The 19,576-nt window shown below is 43.7% G+C and overlaps 1 protein-coding gene across 2 annotated transcripts in view; it reads left to right on the forward strand.

The window, feature by feature from the left end:
* ARL3 (ADP ribosylation factor like GTPase 3) overlaps window positions 1-19,576 on the forward strand; it is a 48,742-nt gene that overhangs the window by 13,576 nt on the left and 15,590 nt on the right. For both annotated transcript variants that reach the window (XM_038758130.1, XM_038758129.1), the window contains exons 2-4: window positions 2,328-2,471; window positions 5,658-5,774; window positions 16,454-16,504. In XM_038758130.1, coding sequence (XP_038614058.1) covers window positions 2,328-2,471; window positions 5,658-5,774; window positions 16,454-16,504 — 312 coding nt within the window. The remainder of the gene's footprint in view (window positions 1-2,327; window positions 2,472-5,657; window positions 5,775-16,453; window positions 16,505-19,576) is intronic.

The following is a 19,576-nucleotide window of genomic DNA, read 5'->3' on the forward strand; positions in this document are numbered from 1 at the left end:
TAAGTTCCAGTTGCTTTTAGGTTTAGACCCTTTGACATATTTTCAGAAGCTTAGTCAGGATGATTAGTATAATGTATTTTCCTTCTTCAAAGCCTATCTATAATACTAGGCCTCTGGGGAGCCCAATATTTTGAGTGTTCTAAAAAGGTGTATTATCAATGGGGGTGATTGAATTGAAGCTAATGTAATTGGGAGACAGGGAGACTTCTCGTGAATATATATTTTAAGAATGTATATTGTCTGATTACTCAGGACTAGATTAGATTAAAAATATACAGCTGGTTACATAAGAACATAATCAGTGCCATATTAGGTCAGATCATGGTCCATCCACTCCAGTGTTCTCTCTCTGAAAATGGTACCTAAGATGCTTGGAGGAATACCGAGGTGCTTACTTTTCTTAACATCCATCTTCACTGTTATAGATGAACCATGCAACATCCCTAACTTGTCCCTCTAATAACCTATTATGGACTTCTCGCCCAGGAATTTATCCAGGTCCTCCTTTGAACCTATCGATCTTCTGTCTGTACGACTTCCTGTAGAAAGGAGTTTCATGTGACTACCTGACACTGTGTGAAAATGGTTTTTTTTCTTTTGTTTCAAATCCATCCCCTTTAAGGTTCATTGGGTACCCTATTTTTTGCTAAATAATAATTCTGTGTGGAATAGCATTCTGTTAGAAAATGCTTTAAAATGTTATTCGGTAATACTAATAATACTTTTGCGACGATCTAATATTTTGTTTCCTGAAGTTGTAGACTGCTAGCTACCTTTCTATCCCAGAGATAGTGAAAAAGTTAATATAACAATTATTAATTAATAATGGTGCTTGTAAAGCACTTGTAACACCATGAAAGGTGCTCTTTACAATTCAAGATGTAAATTATTGTCCCTGTTTTACAGATGGGGAAACTGAGGCCTGGTATGATTAATGTTCAGTGATCCTAATGCAGGTGAATGAGGTGAATGGCAGAGCCGGTTTTTGACTTGATGAGCAAAAGTGTTCTGTGGCAGAAAGGGAATCATGAAGGGAATCAATCAATCGTATTTATTGAGCACTTACTGTGTGCAGAGCACTGTACAGAGTGCTTGGGAGAGTACACTATAACATGATGAGGCTTACTACTCACTAGTAACCTAAAGCAGCATGGGGTGGTGAATAGAGTGTTGCCGAATTGTACTTTCCAAGCGCTTAGTACAGTGCTCTGCACACAGTAAGCGCTCAATAAACACAATTGAATGAATAGAGCACAGGTCTGGGAATCAGAAGGACATGGGTTCTAATCTCGGCTCCACCACTTGTCTGCTGTGTGATCTTGGGCAAGTCACTTCACTTTTCTGGGCCTCAGTTACCTCACCTGTAAAATGAGGATTGAGATTGTGAGCCCCACGAGGGACAGGGACTGTGTTCAACCCGATTTGCTTGTATCCACCCCAGTGCTTAGTACAGCGCCTGGCACATAGTAAGCCCTTACAAATATCACAATTATTATTAAAAAAAAATTTTAGTCATTTATTTATTTTTAAAACTGAAGGTCTCTGATCTCCCTGGCCAAACTGTTTTGGGCTATGCTTGTGGCCTCAGTTAATACATTGCGCACTTCAAACTGAACCATTTGATACTGTCCCCTCATCTTCTAATAGAATTGCTTGTAACAGAGGGAATAAACTCACAAGGATTTGAAATGTTTTGAATGCTTCTAGTGTCTCAAGCTAGTTGTAGCGATTTTTTAGTAAACTGAAAAGAAGGAAGAAAGGATTTATTCAAAGCAAGTGGTCCATATGATAAACTAGTAGAGGAAGAATCAACCCTTGACAGTGAAGCTTGCCTCCCGTGTGACCGACAATCCCCTAAACTCTCTCTGCTACTTTTCTCATCTGAAAAACTGGGGTAATTCTGTAATATTGATCTATCAAATAGGGATAAAACGGGAAAGCACTCTGAACTGGAAAAAACTAATTAAAGACAAAATTGAAAAAGCAAGGTAAAGATCAGGGCCGACTGAGAGCCAGAACTAGAATTGATAAACCTGCCGTATCTTGGAGACACTAGCGTTTGAGTCTGTCAGGGGTTTCTGAAGGCAAGCCTGCACTTTGTGCCAACTTTCTAAAGCAATTGCAGAATGCTCCAGGCTTCACTTACACTGAGGGGTAAATGACTTAGGAATAAATGATAGGACTATTAAGAAAGCATCCATTGGAACCAAACTTAAAGGCGGAATACAGTAGTCACTGAGGAGAAGTTCCCACTCTTAGCTCCCTTGCTCTCCCTTGGTGTCAGAGTAAAAAGTAACCCCCCAACCCCTTGTTTCTGCTTCCCCAAGGGCTTACTCTCAATTCTGCGCAAACTGAAGAGTGCACCAGACCAGGAGGTGAGGATCCTTCTCCTGGGGCTAGATAATGCTGGCAAGACTACACTCCTGAAACAGCTGGCATCTGAAGACATCAGCCACATCACACCCACGCAGGTAAACCCTTTCCCATGACAGAATGACCAGGGATTTGGGGGTTGGTCTCATTTTGCCCTTTGCAGGGGAGGAAATTGCCCTTCACCCTCTGGGCCAGTGCTTTTGTGAGCTCGATGCAATCAGAAAGAACCATTTTAAAGATCAGGTAAAAATAATAGCTTAATCCAAAACCATATACTCATAGAGTTGACAGGCTAGAAGGGAAGGAGAACTGAACTCTAACAATTGAGGCTAGAAATTATTCACTGTACCTTGAGGTCAGTGATCTCACCAACCATGTCTCGCCCATGTCCTCCTTCTGACCCGGAATTCCCCCCTTTCATGTATGACTGACCACATCTTGCCCTGCCTTCAAGGCGTGGCTCAGTGGAAAGAGCCCGGGCTTTGGAGTCAGAGGTCGTGGGTTCAAATCCCAGCTCCGCCACTTGTCTGTTGTGTGACTTTGGACAAGTCACTTCACTTCTCTGGGCCTCAGTTCCCTCATCTGTCAAATGGGGATGAAGACTGTGAGCCCCTCCGTGGGACAACCTGATCACCTTATAACCTCTCCAGCGCTTAGAACAGTGTGTGGCACATAGTAAGTGCTCAACAAATGCCATCATTATTATTTATTATTATCACATCTCCTTCAAGAGGCCGTCCCTGATTAAGCCCTCTTTTCCCCACCCTTCTGTGTCACCTATGCACTTGGATCTGTTTTCTTTTGGCACTGTTCTCCTACGCTCAGCCCCACAGCACTCATGTACATATCCATATTTTATTTATTAATGTCTGACTCACCCTCTAGATTGTAAGCTCCTTGTGGGCAGGCAACGTCTGCCAACTCTCCGTAGCGCTCAGTCAGTCAGTGGTATATATTGAGGGCTTACTTTGTGCAGAGCACTGTACTAAGCACTTGGGAGAGTACAGTATAACAATAAAACAGACCCATTACTACAGTGCTCTGCACACAATAAGTGCTTAATAAATACCATTGATTGATTGAAAGGCAAGACAAAGAAAGCCGGGAGATTTCCTCACATCCCTCTCTTTTCAGTTGCGATTCCATCCTCTTTCAGAAGAAGTCCTGCATGCCAAGATGGTTTGGCTCCATACCTTAATCCTGGGCCTCGAATGACCAAACAGGGACACTGGCCTGGTGGTAGCACTAAAATAGAAAGGAAATCAATCACTCAATCACTGATATACATTGAACGCTGCACTTGGGACAGTACAAATCAACAGAGTTGGAAAACGCATTCCCTTCCCATAAGTCTTACAGTCTAGAGGAGATTGGTGCAGATAGGTTGAACTCTGTCTTTTCAACCCTTTTTGCTATTTGGAGACAGTGTCTGGGATAATATCTCACCTCCATCCTCCATCATTAGAAACTCCCCAGTGGGTAAAGGGAGAGAGCCGGAGTATATAAAATAAGGAATGGCTAGGACACTTAGAGGTGTACAGAAAGCCTTAGTAATCTTTTTGCATGAAAGAAATCAAATTATCTAAAGCCAACATAATCCCTAGGAAAGAAAACACTACAGAAGTTTGCCTTACGGGCATGGTTAGGGTGTCACCTCTGTTAGGAGACCCTACTAGGATATTCCTGGCTGGAAGATACTGTCTTAGATTACTTGGCATTTTCCATATCAACAGTAAGACTTGGATTCACCCCTTTCTCAGAGTCACTGACCTGCTACCAAAGAAGTGATTTTGCTGCTTCTGAACAGGTTTCATGTATAGCTCAAGGAAAAGGAAATTACACTAGTCTAGCCTGGAAGCGTTGAAAACGTACATTAATGTGTCAAGGGCTAAATTAGGGAAGACAGGGCAATCGCTCTGTAGCATTCAAAGTTATTATCGGATCCCCACAAAAATATGAACTAAAATGCTGAGAGAACTAAACGAGATTCAAATGCTACACCTTAACATTCACAGTTTGCATGGTTAAATTTGCAGACATAGTTTCACGTTTTGCTAGGGAGGCAGTAACATTGTTTCGAAATAGCACCATAATGTGAGCGTAGAGTTGCCAAAAAATACATTTTGCAACTATTTTGGTCTGGGAATGAAAATTAAACAGCGCTTTGCTTCTCTGCATATAAATATCTATGCCTTTTCCTGACCCCTTCAACGGTCTAGTGAAACCATTTTCCTTTACGTTCTTTGGTTGTGTTTCATTCGGGGATAGAAGACTGTGAGCCCACTGTTGGGTAGGGACTGTCTCTATATGTTGCCAACTTGTACTTCCCAAGCGCTTAGTACAGTACTCTGCACACAGTAAGCACTCAATAAATATGAGTGATTGATTGATTGACTGGAGGAGAAGCATAAAAAATGCCACACTGGATCAGACCATTGACCCAAAGAGTCTCTGGTGCTGAGAAATGGTTTGGCTTCCATACCAAGCTGAATGGGGGGGCAGTGAGGCCTAGTGGATAGAGCATGGGCTTGGGAATCAGAAGGACATGGGTTCTCATCCCAGCTCCGCCCCTTGTCAGCTGTGTGACCTTGGGCAAGTCGCTTAACTTCTCTGTGCCTCAGTTCCCGCATCTGTGAAGTGGGGATTAATGCTGTGAGCCTCATGTGGGACATGGACTGGTCCAACCTGATTAGCCTGTACCTATCCCAGCTCTTAGAACAGTGCTTGATACATAGTTAGCATTTAACAGATACCGCCACCATCATCATCATCATCACCAGTTAACCCAACCGTACAGGGACCCTCCAAGTTAGCATTCTTAGTGGTTCATGGAAATAGAAAATTAAGCAAATGAGCTCTAAACAAAAGGGCCTTTCCCCCACTGCCTGTGCGGAGCCTCCTTCCTGCCTGCCCCCAGTCGCCTCTGAAGATGTCACTCCCTACCTACTCGGGCTCCTCAAGAGCGGTGGTGGTTCCACTCTTCTGAATGCGGCTTCTTGGTCTGCATTTTTTTTAAAAAATATATATATGGTCCTTGTAAAGTGCTTCCTATGTGTCAAACACAATTCTGAGCCCTGAGGTGGATACAAGTTAATCAGGTTGGACGGAGTTAATCAGCTCTTCCTCGTTACTTCCAGAGCTGATTATTCTCAGTAGTACCATAGTTTGATCTGGCTGTGCACCTCTGAATTGGGAGAGATTTTGACTGCGACATATGACCCTGTCAGATATCTGACCCCCAGGTAGAATTTAACTAGCTGATTTTTGCCTTCTTTCTGTTGCAGGGTTTTAACATCAAAAGTGTACAGTCTCAAGGTTTTAAATTAAATGTTTGGGACATTGGTGGACAGAGGAAGATCAGGCCATACTGGAGGAATTATTTTGAAAATACGGATGTGCTCGTAAGTAGCGCCTATTCCTGCACTAATTCCCAGTCTTCCCCACTGTGTGTTAGGGACATTAGTGCTCTGATGTTCTTGTTGTCAGGAATTCTACTGCTAGAACATTAATCATCATAAACTTATTAGCGTGGCTGGCAGCAAGCCGCAGATTGCAAAGGAAGCACCTCCGGCATAACTTCCAGAGGCTGTTTTGCTCATTACTCTGTGACTATGTTGTGCCCATGTCCACCTTTGCAAAATAATGACGTTTTTAAGCAGGGTCCAGTGATTCCAACAACAAAATGGGAAGTCGACGACCCTAGCGCTGAAACTAAATCATGTGTTCCTGTTCAAGTCAGCGGAAGCAAATGCAACGCTTCTCTGTCTCCACCTGTAGAGAGGCAACAGCATGCCTACTTCACAAGGACGAGAGCTAGAGAGACAAATTCTCCTTTTGCTGCTCCAGCGTGCACAACAGCCCTGCCGGAAGAACACGTTCCCTCTCAGTCCCTTCCCAAAGTTTCCTGTTGAGTGTTGGCGTCTGGCCTCTAGCCCTCCGCAACACACCTCGCACGTGTTTCTTTGAGGCCAAGCGGCAGTGTTGTCGCAGCTGGCCAGACTGCGGCTCACAAACCACAGTACATTCAGTCCTTCTTCACTTTCCGTCCTCCTTATGCACATATACTTTATTGTTGATTATTTTGCCACCATGGCAGGTTTCAGTGTACCACTGCAGCCCTTTCGGGCCTGGGCCAAGGAGGGAGAAGTGGGGCTCCCAGCCCTGCCCCCCGGGCCCTGCCTGGCTATCTCTTGGCCCGCTGCCCCTCCACTCCATACTCCTCCTCGCCTCCCCGCCCAGAACGACAAGTCGGTATCCTGGGAAAGGAATTTGTTTTTGATCTGCAGCTCTCGGCCACAGCGTGTGTTTGGTCTACGGCACTTTGGTTCCCAAGGCGCGGCACCTCTGGGTTATAAGGTTACCTCATCTGTAAAATGGGGATTAAGATTGTGAGCCCCCCGTGGGACAATCTGATCACCTTGTAACCTCCCCAGTGCTTAGAACAGTGCTTTGCACATAGTAAGTGCTTAATAAATGTTATTATTATTATTATAAGGAGAGCGGAGCCCACTTCACTCCTGGTAGAGCTACCGGGAGGTGCACCCGGGACTCCGCCCCAGCCCCGTCCCCAAATGAGCTCTGCCTAACGTTCATAACAGAGTTCGTGCAGCCGGGTTTGGGTTGCTTGGCGTTAACCCTAGGCTCTGGAAGCTGTTAAGCACTTACCATGCACCAAGCACTGTACTAAGCGCTGGAGTAAATACAGGATCATCAGGTTCCTATACCACATGCTCCTTATGGACAGGGAATGTGTCTGTTTGTGATCTTTTAGATCTTTTAGACTGTGAGCCCACTCACAGGTAGGGACTGTCTCTATATGTTGCCAACTTGTACTTCCCAGGCGCTTAGTACAGTGCTCTGCACACAGTAAGCGCTCAGTAAATACAATTGATTGATTGATTATATTGTATTCTCCCAAGTGCTTACTTAGGACAATGTTTTGCACACAGTAAGAGCTCAATAAATATGAATGAATGACTTGGGGTTAACAGTGTAAAGGGAAAGATAGTCTCCTCCTCTCACCACCCCACTCTACATAGATCTGCAAAAGCTTACTCTCTGATGGTTGGAATCAATCAATCAGTCAGTGGTACTTATTGAGCACTTACTCTGTACAGAGCACTGTACTCTATGTTTGGGAAAGTACAAATAGAGTTGTTCGACGTAATCCCTGCACACAAGGAGCAGCATGGGCTAGTGGAAAGAATCTGGGCCTGGGAGTGGGTTCTGATCCTGGCTCCACCACTTGACTGCTGTGTGACCGTAGGCAAGTCACTTCACTTCTCTGTGCCTCAGTTACCTCATCTGTAAAATGGGAATTAAGACTGTGAACCCCATGTGAGACATGGACTGTGTCCAACCTAATTAACTTGTATCCCCAGCACTTAGTAGAGTGCCTGGCACATAGTAAGCACTTAACAAATACCTTTTTTTAAAAAAGCGGAACAGCCCACTTATAGGTATGTGTACGTAGCGTTAGACAAAGTAAAAATTAATGAGTTAAAATAAGGAAACGTAAAACACCAGGTGCCCCTTTTATTTCTACTAGAGGGGTGGGGAATTCCTGTTCTGCCTCTGTACCAAATTTGTGGTTTGAGTGGGAAAGGAGAACAAGAAAAAGGAAGCTAGGAGGTGGAAAAAAGAAAGGAAAAAGAAAACATAGCCTTCTTCTCCTTAAGTCTTGTCCTTCAGGCCTCAACCATTCAGGGACCGAGAGGAGGGGGTGACCTCATTTTACACACAAGTTTACTATTTTATTAGTTATGATTAAATGGTAATATTAATCTTAAACTAAAATGATTAATTTTGGAACAAAAACAGGCTGGCCAGGGGATTTTCTATTGTTTCATTGATCAGAAATGGAGAGAGATGAGTTAAGCTGAGTGTCCAAGGGAAATGAGACTTTCACCTCCAAGTTGCCAGCTTATGTAAGGCCCAGTGATGGCAATACTTAAAGGCGGATGGTCTTTGATTGCTGATACCTGCCAAGAAGCCAGGGTAAGCCTCAAAAGGAAACCCTTCAAGGGACCCTGGAAAGGGTTTTCAGTTCAGAGTTGTTGAAATTAGCGAATCTGTTTTCTAGGTTGTGAAACAGAAAGTTGTGTCGTACGCAAGTTGTTTTGGCTACGCGTAAGAGAAACAACCCACATTCACACAACAATCAGTTCAGCACAACAGCACTAGAGGAGCCTCAGTACAGAGGCATAAGACGTAGAATGCAAGACTAAATCTTGGACCGGGACTCAATATTTTCTTATTCCAGTCCCTTTTGAGAGGAGGCACTGGGTGGGGAGCCATTGACTCCCCAGTGTTAGATTACAAGCTTTGTGACAACACAGCACTACCATGCCAAAGATATTGCAGCAGTTTGGAACTGGGTTTCGCATGTGAAATCTTCAACTGTAAAGTTGGAAAAGTCCTATTAAGCCGGAGACCAGATTATGTTGGTCTGACATTTGAAATCTTTGAAGCGAGATGTTTGCGTTTGAGCATTTCGAAACCATCTCGTCCTTCATTATCTCTTAACTTTGGGGGGAGAATCAAAAAATAAAACTTGCCTGCGTTTAAGGAGGAAAGAGCAGGGATACCTTCACTGTTTCTTCTGGCTGGTAGGAGATGCAGTCACTGTCTAACTATTCAGAACAAGTAGAAAAATGTGTTTTTCCAAGTGTTCCTCCACAGCTAAAGCTATGTTTCCCATTGTCTGTCCTATCAAGAAGCTCTATTGATTTTAATCCTTTTAGTATTATTTATCAGCATCATCATTAGTAGTATTTATTAAGCACCTACTGTGTGCAGAGCACTGTACTAAGCACTTGGGAGAGTGCACAGAGCTTCCCCACTGGGGATACAGCATCTAGTCAGGGAGACAGGTAGGAAAATTATGTATTAACAATAATAATAATAATACCTATCGCACTTGTTAAGTGCTTACTATGTGCCAGGCACTGTACTAAGTACTGGGGTGGCTACAAATAGACTATAACAAATAGTAGTTTGAATACATAAGGATAAAATAGTGTTTAACTGTGGTAATCACCAGTTAATTGCTGGAATTAGTTAAGCACCTGATGAGCTGCAGAGCAATGTACTAAGTGGTTGTGAGAGGACAGCAGAAACTAGACATAGCTTCCTTGCCCTCAAGAAGCTGACAATCTAAAAGGGGAGAATGATTGACAAAAGTTATTTGCAAGTGACTTAACTTTTCTCTGCTTCAGCTCCTTCATCTGTAAAATGAGGATTACTACTGTGAACCCCATGTGGGACATGGACTGTGTCCAACCTGATTAGTTTGTATCTACCTCAGCGCTTAGCGCTTAGTACAGTACCTGGCACATAGTAAGCACTTAATAAATACCATAAAAATGTAAAAAAAGTGTGCAAGAGATTACAGCAGTAAGTTCAAGTATACCAGAATGAAATAGCGGAATAAGTAATTGACTATTTAAATGAAAGTCCAAATAAAATATGCATATATATTCATAATTTATAGGTGCTATGGGTGACTGTCGGAGTAACACAGCTAGGGTGTTGTGATTTGCATTCTGAAAGAGGCAGCATTCTAAGAGGACTCTAAAAATGGGGAGAGCTGTGATCCGGTAGATTTTTTTAGTTGCAGGGGAGAGTGGAGAGGAGGATTTCCAGGCCAAGGAAACATTTGTCTCTGGGTGACCTTGGACAAGTCTCTTAACTTCTCTGTGCTTCAGTTATCTCATCTATAAAATGGGGATTATGGCAGTGAGCCCCATGTGGAACAGGGACTGGGTCCAACCTTGATTAGCTTGTGTCTATGCCAGTGCTTAGAACAGTGCTTGGCTCATAGTAAGTGCATAACAAACATCACAAATATTATTATTAATTATTATGAGCATGGGAATGGAAGCGGGAGTGTTGAGATCGTAGTACAGTTAGATTGTTAGCTTAGCTTACTGGGGAGTAGAGGGTAAAGAGAGTCAGTATGTAAGATGGAGAGAGTTGGCAGAGAGCCTCGAAGGCAGTTGGGAAGAGTTTTGCTCAATTCAGAGGGAAATGAGAAGACTGGGGGCTTTGAGGAGGGGAGAGATAGGTGCACACTGACTTTTCAGGAAGATGATCCATGAAGCAATGGGTAGTATAGATTGGAGGGGGAGGGGGGGAGTGTCTACAATAGACCCACTATGACCAGGGTGGTAAGTGGCAGCTGGAAAGTGGTGAGAAAGTGGACCAGTGGAGAGAAAGGACAGGATCCAGGAAATGTTGTATATAACAAGATCTAGCAGGATTTAGCAGTAGATTGACTATGTGCAGAAAGACAAGGACAACCTCAAGGTTTTAGACTTCTGGCATAGGGAGGGTGGAAGTGTTATCCGCAGTGGTAGGAAAATTAGGAGTGGGTTTAGGAGGGAAGATGAGAAGTTCAGTTGTACATATGTTGAATTTTACTCAGAGCCAAATGGAGATGTCCTGGAGGCAGGAGGAAATTCAGGACTGTATTTTAGGAGAGAAGCAAAGAGCAGTATCAGAGGAGTGAAGTGTGGGGGCTGGATTGGAGTGGGAAAAAAGTGAGGAGATGAGTAAGGGAGCGAGAGCTGAGGGAAAGGAGTTTTTGAACAAGAGAAAAAGCTGCAAGAGCAGGGAAGAGAAGGGGCAGGAGGACAACAGAATCAGTGGAGAAAGCAGAGTTGGGGGTGTGGACTCTCACATCAAGGAGTGAGAGGGCTGTCAGGGAGTTCAGGGGGAGTGTGATAGTGTTGGGGGAGTAGAGTGAGTCCAAGGTTTATAAGTCATGGTAGAGGGAGAGGATTGAATTCATCAGAGTGGGGTTATGGATGAGGTGGCAGGTCAGAAAATTATAGTCAGACAATGGCAGGTTGAAGTGCGTAAGGTCCTAGATGGAACGTAGCTGGGAGAGGATTAGGTATAGTATGTGTCCATGATGATGAAGGACTGAGTTGGGGTGAAGCCTGAGGTCAGAAGAGTTGAGCAGTGAAAAGAAGCAGATAACTGAGGAGGTGGGGGGGGAATAGACAAAATGGAGGTTGAGTCAGAGTAAGAGAAGGGAGTGAGAGTAGGAAGGTGAGAAATCCCAACACAGTGCTTGCACATAGTAAGCACTTAATAAATACCATCGTCATTAAAGATAACTATTACTGTTATTGTTGTATTATAATATAGAATGGTAATGATGATGATGTAGATGAGACTGGGAGGGCAGTTTTTTTAGCAGTGACTGGAAGCTGTAGGAGGGTGGTAGAAATAACCAAATTCATGGCGATCAGTGGTATTTACTGAGCACTGAGGTCAAATGTGCTTTAAAACTCATGAAGCCAAGTAGTGGCCTTCACTATGATATCTTTATTACAATCAGTTCCAGCTTTTTGTATTAATGGGGGGCAGGGGGAGCAGAAGTACATAAAATCCATTGTTAATAACCCAGAGGCCTCATTGTAGCTAATACTTCCATCTTCCTTCACCTGGCCTTCTGGTGGAGGTGCTAATGAGCAGCAGAATGGCAAAAGGCAGCAGGTTGGAGAGGAGAAAAAGTAAAGGGCCTGGATAATCCACAAATTGGATAAACAGCTCCCAGGATGATCAAAAAGCATCTGTACTTCTATGGACTATATCACACCAGGAAATATATTTTCCATTCTCCTTTTCTCTCACAAATAAGAGTGGAAATAATGACCCAGCAGACAGATCAGGGCTATGCCTCAGGAAAATTTCTAAGTGGCAGTGCTGTGCCGTAGTCTTAAAGTTTAAAGTTGATAGATTTAGTTGGTAACTCGGTTTGTCTTGTTCCATAAGGTGGAAGAGTTGGCAGACACTCAACTTGCCGCGTGGCCTTGTGGAAAGAGCACAGGCCGGAGAGTCAGAGAACCTGGGTTCTAATCCCAGCTCTGACAATTGCCTGTTTTGTGACCTTGGGCAAGTCACTTAGCTTCTCTATGCCTCAGTTGCCTCAACTCTAAAATGGGAATTCAACCCTCTTCCCTCCCACTTAAGACTACGACCTCCATATGGGAGAGGGATTGTGTCCAACCTGATAAACTTGTATCTACCCCAGCGCTTAGAACAGTGCTTGATACATAGTAAGCACTTGACAAATGCCATTAAAAAAAAACACTCACTCCTTTAGGTCCAAGAGATACAGGCTTTGGATCCAGAACTGTCCCCTTTTATGGTGCTGTGTCACTGAAGAGAGAGAGGGACTTTAATTCCCGTATATGTGGTGGCTGACAGAAAGTAGGAAATAAGAGAACGTCAAAAGGCTACCACTTTTCGGCAAATGGTAGGAAGCTATGGTAAAGGGAATAGAGAAACATTAGAATAATAATAGTGATATTCGTTAAGTGCTTACTATGTGTCAAGCACCATGATAGGCACTGGGGTAGAGACAAGATCATCAGGTCCCACACACGGGCCTCACACTCTTAAATAGAAGGGAGAACAGGTATTGAATCCCCATTTTGAGAGAACCTGAGGCCCAGAGAAGCAAAGTGACTTTCCCAAGGTGTCACAGCAGACGAGTGGCGGAACCAGGATTAGAACCCAGGTCCTCTGACACCCAAGCCTGGGCTCTTTCCACTAGGCCACACTGTTATTAAAAATGAGGATAAAAAGATTGGATTCTTCTAAGAGAAAAAAAGGCAAAGCTTTAGGGGGAAAAAAATTGTGGGATTACTAGAGACTGGTTTACTCACTTGACCCATTTCTTGGTTTAAATATAGCATCCGTTTTTATAGGTTTTCCCCTTGGAATTATTGTACAGCCATTTCCTAATTCTTCACTGCCAAGTGCTAAGCCAAAGACTATGAAAACTAGATATGTGTAGATTGAGAAAACAATTATTTTGAAAACACAATTGCCATAATGAAGGATGTGTACCGTAAAAATATCGAATAAGAAAACAGATCTCTCTCAAAACTGGCACTTTCTCCTCACAACGTGTCCTTCTCTCCACTCCCTACTCTCCAGTCAGTTCAGAATGCAGTGGACTGAACAGTTTGTTATGGGCTTTGACTCAGAGCCCCAGCTGTGCCTCTGGTCAGGCACAAGGTAAAACATGTGCTCCAAGTTTGCACAAGTAAGTCTTCTCATTTCCATGCAGATTTGGAAGCGACCCAGGCATTTGTGAATTTCAGGGTACTAAAGAGGGTCATCTAGGCCTTGAAGTGAGCCCCCTAAAAGCTAGGAGGTCTGGGGCAGCTGCTCTGCTGTGACAGAGAGCCTTCCCTGAGCTGACCCAGTCACCCCACTCACTGTCATTTCTCCAGCTCTGCATCGCCTCCAGATCAGATTGGAGCTCGTCCTTTCATTCATTCATTCAATCATATTTATTGAGCGCTTACTGTGTGCAGAGCACTGGACTAAGCGCTTGGTAAGTACAAGTCGGCAACATATAGAGACGGCCCCTACCCAACAATGGGCTCACAGTCTAGAAGGGGGAGACAGACAACAAAACAAAACACCCTGGGCTTCAAGGCTGTCCCTCACCTCGCCCCCTCCTATCTCACCCCCCTTCTCTCCTTCTCCAGCCCAGCCCGCACCCTCCACTCCTCCGCCGCTAATCTCCTCACCGTACCTCGTTCTCGCCTGTCCCGCCATCGACCCCCGGCCCACGTCATCCCCCGGGCCTGGAATGCCCCCAATCCCTCTGCCCATCCGCCAAGCTAGCTCTCTTCCTCCCTTCAAGGCCCTACTGAGAGCTCACCTCCTCCAGGAGGCCTTCCCACACTGAGCCCCTTCCTTCCTCTCCCCCTCGTCCCCCTCTCCATCCCCCCCATCTTACCTCCTTCCTTCCCCACAGCACCTGTATATATGTATATATGTTTGTACATATTTATTACTCTATTTATTTTACTTGTACATATCTATTCTATTTATTTTATTTTGTTAGTATGTTTGGTTTTGTTCTCTGTCTCCCCCTTTTAGACTGTGAGCCCACTGCTGGGTAGGAACTGTCTCTATATGTTACCAACTTGTACTTCCCAAGCGCTTAGTACAGTGCTCTGCACACAGTAAGCGCTCAATAAATACGATTGATGATGATGATGAACAGAGATTCAGCCCTGTAAGAAACAGTTTGGTGTCCGCCCATGGCGTCACAGTGACCCTCTGCTACTTTTCCCGGCTTTTTCCTCTGCCCTGTGAAACTGCACTACCTTTAACTAGCTGTACTTTACCATTCAGTGCCTAGTCTTACTGTAAAGACCCAGCTTTAGGGGACTACACCATACTTTGTGTTGCCTTGTGTCTTTGAAACTGTGGGATGCTGTATTTAATGCAGAAAAACAGCTCTTACTGAGTGTTATTATAAAAGAAAACATACGCAGCAGTAATATAGGAATGTGTGTCAAACAATGTCAGATAATGGTGGTAACAATAAAAATAAAAATTGTGGTATCCGTTAAGCACTTACAATATTCTAAGCACTGTACTAAGCACTGGGGTAGAGACAAGATATTCAGGTGGGATGCAGTTCCTGTCCCACATGGGGCTCACAGTTTAAGGGATTTGGAGGACAGTTATTGAATATCCATTTTACAGATAGGAAACTGAGGCATAGAGAAGTTAAGTAACCTGTCCAAGGTCACATAGGAGGCAAGTAATGAAGCTGGAATTAGAACCCAGGTCCTCTGATTCCCCAGCCAATGCTCTTTCCATGAGACTACAGTGATATCTTTCCACCACGTAGTCTCTAACCCATTAATTCCCACTGAATCGATGGTTTCTCAACATTATTTTTTTTTTCCATAAAAGGAGGTCCTTCAGGAAAGCAACTCTAGTATTATAGTACAGCTGGAAGGGGAGTGGGGAGTTCTTTTCAAAATAAAACCTCAAGAAGATTGTGAGATTAAGAAGCAAAAATGAGCCTAGTGCCAGGCACTGAAAACAGCCATCATGTTCAGCATAAAAAGGGACAATCTTTGTGTGAACCAGGACCATCCATCCACATCCATCTTTTCAGCCACACTCTCACCCATGGGCAAATTTTCCCATCGGTGGCATCATCTTTGAATACAAAGGACAACGATATATTTATGTCTCGTCTGTCAATTTTAAATTGGGAATCCCAACAGGCAGAGAGCGTAAATCTAATTCCATGTTCTGCAGAGCACCTTGCATATTGTTAGCAATGAGCAAACTATGGTGAGTAATAATAATAACCAGGCCATAAAAACCCAGAGTCAAAGATAATTATTCCTCCTCCCCCTCTTCTCATTCCTCCCCTCAAAAAGGAAGTTAGAGGTGTAGGGTACTCTTGAGAGCATGTATTATTTATGTAATGGTTCAGGCTGAACTTGGTTTCTGGTATTTGTCTGTTGGTGACTAGATGACAGTGCATTAAGCAGAAGAATTTTAATTGGTTTTGTTTCAGGAGGGAGTCTGGTTTTGGCATGAAGTGCAGAGAATTTGACGTGCATGCAAGATTGCCTACGCACAGTGCTGACTGTGTACCCATTCGTGTAATTTAGCATGTTTGAAAGTGATAGTTTTGATATTGCTTCTCATTGAGGATGCACTTTCTTAATGAGATTTCTCATTATTCCATTGTTTTAATTACAATTTTTAATTCTTTAAAAGAAATTTGGGCCTGGGGATTGGTATTGAATCCCCAAGTCTGTTTTTTTCTAGCATCCAAGTCTTTCCCATCCTTTCCTGGTGCCCTGAGGCAAGAGTAGCTTCTGACCCTCAGAAATTAGAGATGGAAGACGCCTACTCTCTCACTTTCCTCATGCTCTGCAGCCGGTAAAAGAACGTTGCCTACATTCTGCCTCTTCAATCAGTTAATCAATCAATGGTATTTATTGGGTGCTTACTGTGTGCAGAGCACTCTTCTGATCTGGTCATTTGTTTTTGAACGACTCAAAATGATGCCTTTAGGATTGCCTGGTTTCACAATGGCTTCTGTCGGCGAGGAGGTATTTTCTGAATATCACCTCCATTTTCTTCTGTTTCTCCTCATGAGATGGAGCCTGTCCACATGGGTGAATGCCGTGAGGTAGGCATCTGGGTACTCTACTGAGCTCAGATCCATTTCTATAAGCAACCGGATATTTTTCTATACCTACTAATAAACGCTTCCCTGCTTCCTTTGTAGATATATGTTATCGACAGCGCAGACAGAAAAAGATTCGAAGAGACGGGCCAGGTAAATAATTTCTCTGTCTAAATATTTTCCAAATAACTGAGTAGCCATTAATCTGCCATGTAAATGTTTGAGAGTTAGGAAGTTATTTTTTTGTTTAACCTTTGCAGTTCAAACAAGACGGTCCTTCTGGCAACCAGGCAAAAGTACCATTTGTCTAAAAAAGAAAATTAGTAGACCGAGTCCTTTAAACAAAAAAGGCATAATCAAATTAAACGGATAAGACACGAGCAAATGGAACTTAACACTGAAGGTTAAAACCTCTTCAGGTTTTTTTTTTTTTCCAGGCCTGCCAAAAGCCAACCCAGAGGAACTCTTTACTGAGGAATTCTATTTACATCTTTCAAATATTGACTTAACTGTCCCGAGGGTTAAATCTAAAAAGTTTAAAGGGGCTTCAAGAAATGTGGAGCCCAAATAAAAGGTGCTCTTGTTCCCAAGCCAAGGAAGGAAGCACCCCCTCGAGCCTAGGTTCAGTTGCAAACACGGGCTCCCCCTCAAAGTTACTTCGATAGGTTGCTGGTTTCAGCTATAGAGAAGAGTGGGTGAGAAGGATGTGAAAAGGCACCATTCTCTTGTTCCTTGAGTCAATGGAAGCAGGTCCCCCCAAGTGAGAGGTCAGGAAAAGTCTCACAGCCTTTTATTATTACCCTTATTGTTGTTGTCATTATTATTATTATTATTATTATTATTATATTTGTTAAGTATTACTGTATTTTCAAACACTGTTCTAAGTACTGGGGTAGATACAAGTCAATCAGCTTGGACTGTCTCTGTCCCACATGGGGCTCACAGTCTAAGTAGGAGGGAGAACAGGTATTGAATCCCCATTTTACAGTTGAGGAAATTGAAGGACAGAGAAGTGAAGTGATTTGCCCTGGATTACACAGCAAGCAATTGGCAGAGCTAGGATTAGAACCCAGAACTTCTAACTCCCAAGTACATGTTCATTCATTCATTCATTCAGTCGTATTTATTGAGCACTTACTGTGTGCAGAGCACTGTACTAAGCGCTTAGGAGGTACAAGTTGGCAATATATAGAGAACGGTCCCTACCCAACAACGGGCTCACAGTCTAGAAGGGGGAGACAGACAACAAAACAAAACATGTGGTCAGGTGTCAAGTCATCAGAATAAATAGAAGTAAAGCTAGATGCACATAATTGACAAAATAAATAGACTAGTAAATATGTACAAGTAAAATAGAGTAATAAATCTGTACAAACATATATATAAGTGCTGTGGGGAGGGGAAAGAGGTAGGGCGGGGGCGATGGGGAGGGGAAGAGGAAAAAGGCCTTTTCACTGGGCCTTCCCAAGGTCTTTTTTGGAGTGGGTTTTGGGGATGTGGATTGCTTTACTATCTCTGTAGGCCCTGGATCGAGAACTCTCTGGTTCAGTCCATCAAACTGGCCTACTGAAGGGCCTGGATCACAGTTAACTTGAGCCTGGAGACCAGGGGCATGGATTTGACACTGCTCTCCTGAGCCATCCAGTTTCTCTCTGAGGGCAAGCATATCCTCTACTCCTGAGTTATATATAGAAAAAAGAAATGGATTGCGCAAAATGGCTCGAAACTCACCATCAACTTGGTGTAGATAAATCTCACCCCCAAGCAGAACAACTCCCTCTGCCTAAGAGCAGGGTCTTCTCTGGGGAGGCTGAGGCAATTGGTGAGTAGCCCAGTCAGTCAGTAGTATTTATTGAGCACATACTGTGTTCCAAGCACCGTGCTAAGAGCTTGAGAGGGTACAATACAACAGATTTGGTAGAAATGTTCCCTGTCAGCAACGACCTTACAGTCTAATCAGTCAATAAATCAATTGTATTTATTGAGCGCTTACTGTGTGCAGAGTACTGTACTAAGCGCTTGGGAAGTACAAGTTGGCAACATATAGAGACAGTCCCTACCCAACAGTGGGCTCACAGTCTAGAAGGGGGAGACAGAGAACAAAACCAAACATATTAACCACTTTCTTCGCTTACAGCCCAGGTTAGGACAAAAATACTTTAAACCTCCATGATGCCCCTTAGAGCTCTGGAAATCCAGCAGGGTAGACATTTAGATCCCCTTATTTGAAAACACATTAGCTTCTCCCTTTCATACCAGGCTTTCTGGACTACCTGTACATGCCAACTTCACTTAACATGTATATAGAAGTCCTTCGAATCCTGGGCTTCTAGGCCGTAGCTACTCTAAACTCACATTAGGGCCGTCCAAGTTTGTGCTGACTCCAAAAAGACATAATAGACATCTGTTTAAATCCTGGTGGGCAGATTAGATTTAGTACATTGGAAAAAAAAAAACTGACCAAGCAAACATCTCATCCTGTGCAGGCTCATCAGTTTCAGATAGTTCCCACCTCAAGTTAGAAGAGCCTCTCTTTGCAGGACTTTTATATTTCTGAAACACAATTCAGCACCCACAGAACCGCAACAGAAATGGGGCACAAACTTGAGGCATGGAAAGGGGTTGCCCTCCCTCCCACTCACTACCTCCAGTTGGACAGTTCAGTGTGAAATCAAAGGGCTCAGGATTCAGGACATGCAGGTAGTGAGACGGCCAGAAGAGAGGAGTAGCAAGTGGCTATCCAGCCTAATGTGGAGTATATTGCTGACCATCTGAACAGTCCAGGGCTCAAAATAACAATAAGGATGCACTGCTGGAGCTGAGCAAGAGTGGCAAAAATACTCAGACCCAACAGTGCTATCACTGAGGTCGTGGATTCTAATTCTGGCTCCGCCACTTGCCTGCTGTGTGACCCTGGGTATGTCACTTCACTTCTCTGTGCCTCAGTTACCTCATCTGTAAAATGGAGATGGAGACTGTGAGCCCCACGTGGGACGGGGACTGTGTCCAACCCAATTTGCTTGTATCCACCCCAGCTCTTAGTACAGTGCCTGGCACACAGTAAGCGCTTAACAAATTCCATTATTATTATTATTACAAGGATGCTTAATAGCAGTTGAGAGTCACACTCTGCCTCAGAACTTCACTTACAGCATGTTCCTGAGGTTTGGTGATGAATGTGAGAGCGGTAGGCCAAAGGACACCCTGAAAAATTCTGTTTAGGGC

The sequence above is a fragment of the Tachyglossus aculeatus genome, chromosome 16, assembly GCF_015852505.1.
Source record: "Tachyglossus aculeatus isolate mTacAcu1 chromosome 16, mTacAcu1.pri, whole genome shotgun sequence".
NCBI classification, from domain to species: domain Eukaryota; kingdom Metazoa; phylum Chordata; class Mammalia; order Monotremata; family Tachyglossidae; genus Tachyglossus; species Tachyglossus aculeatus.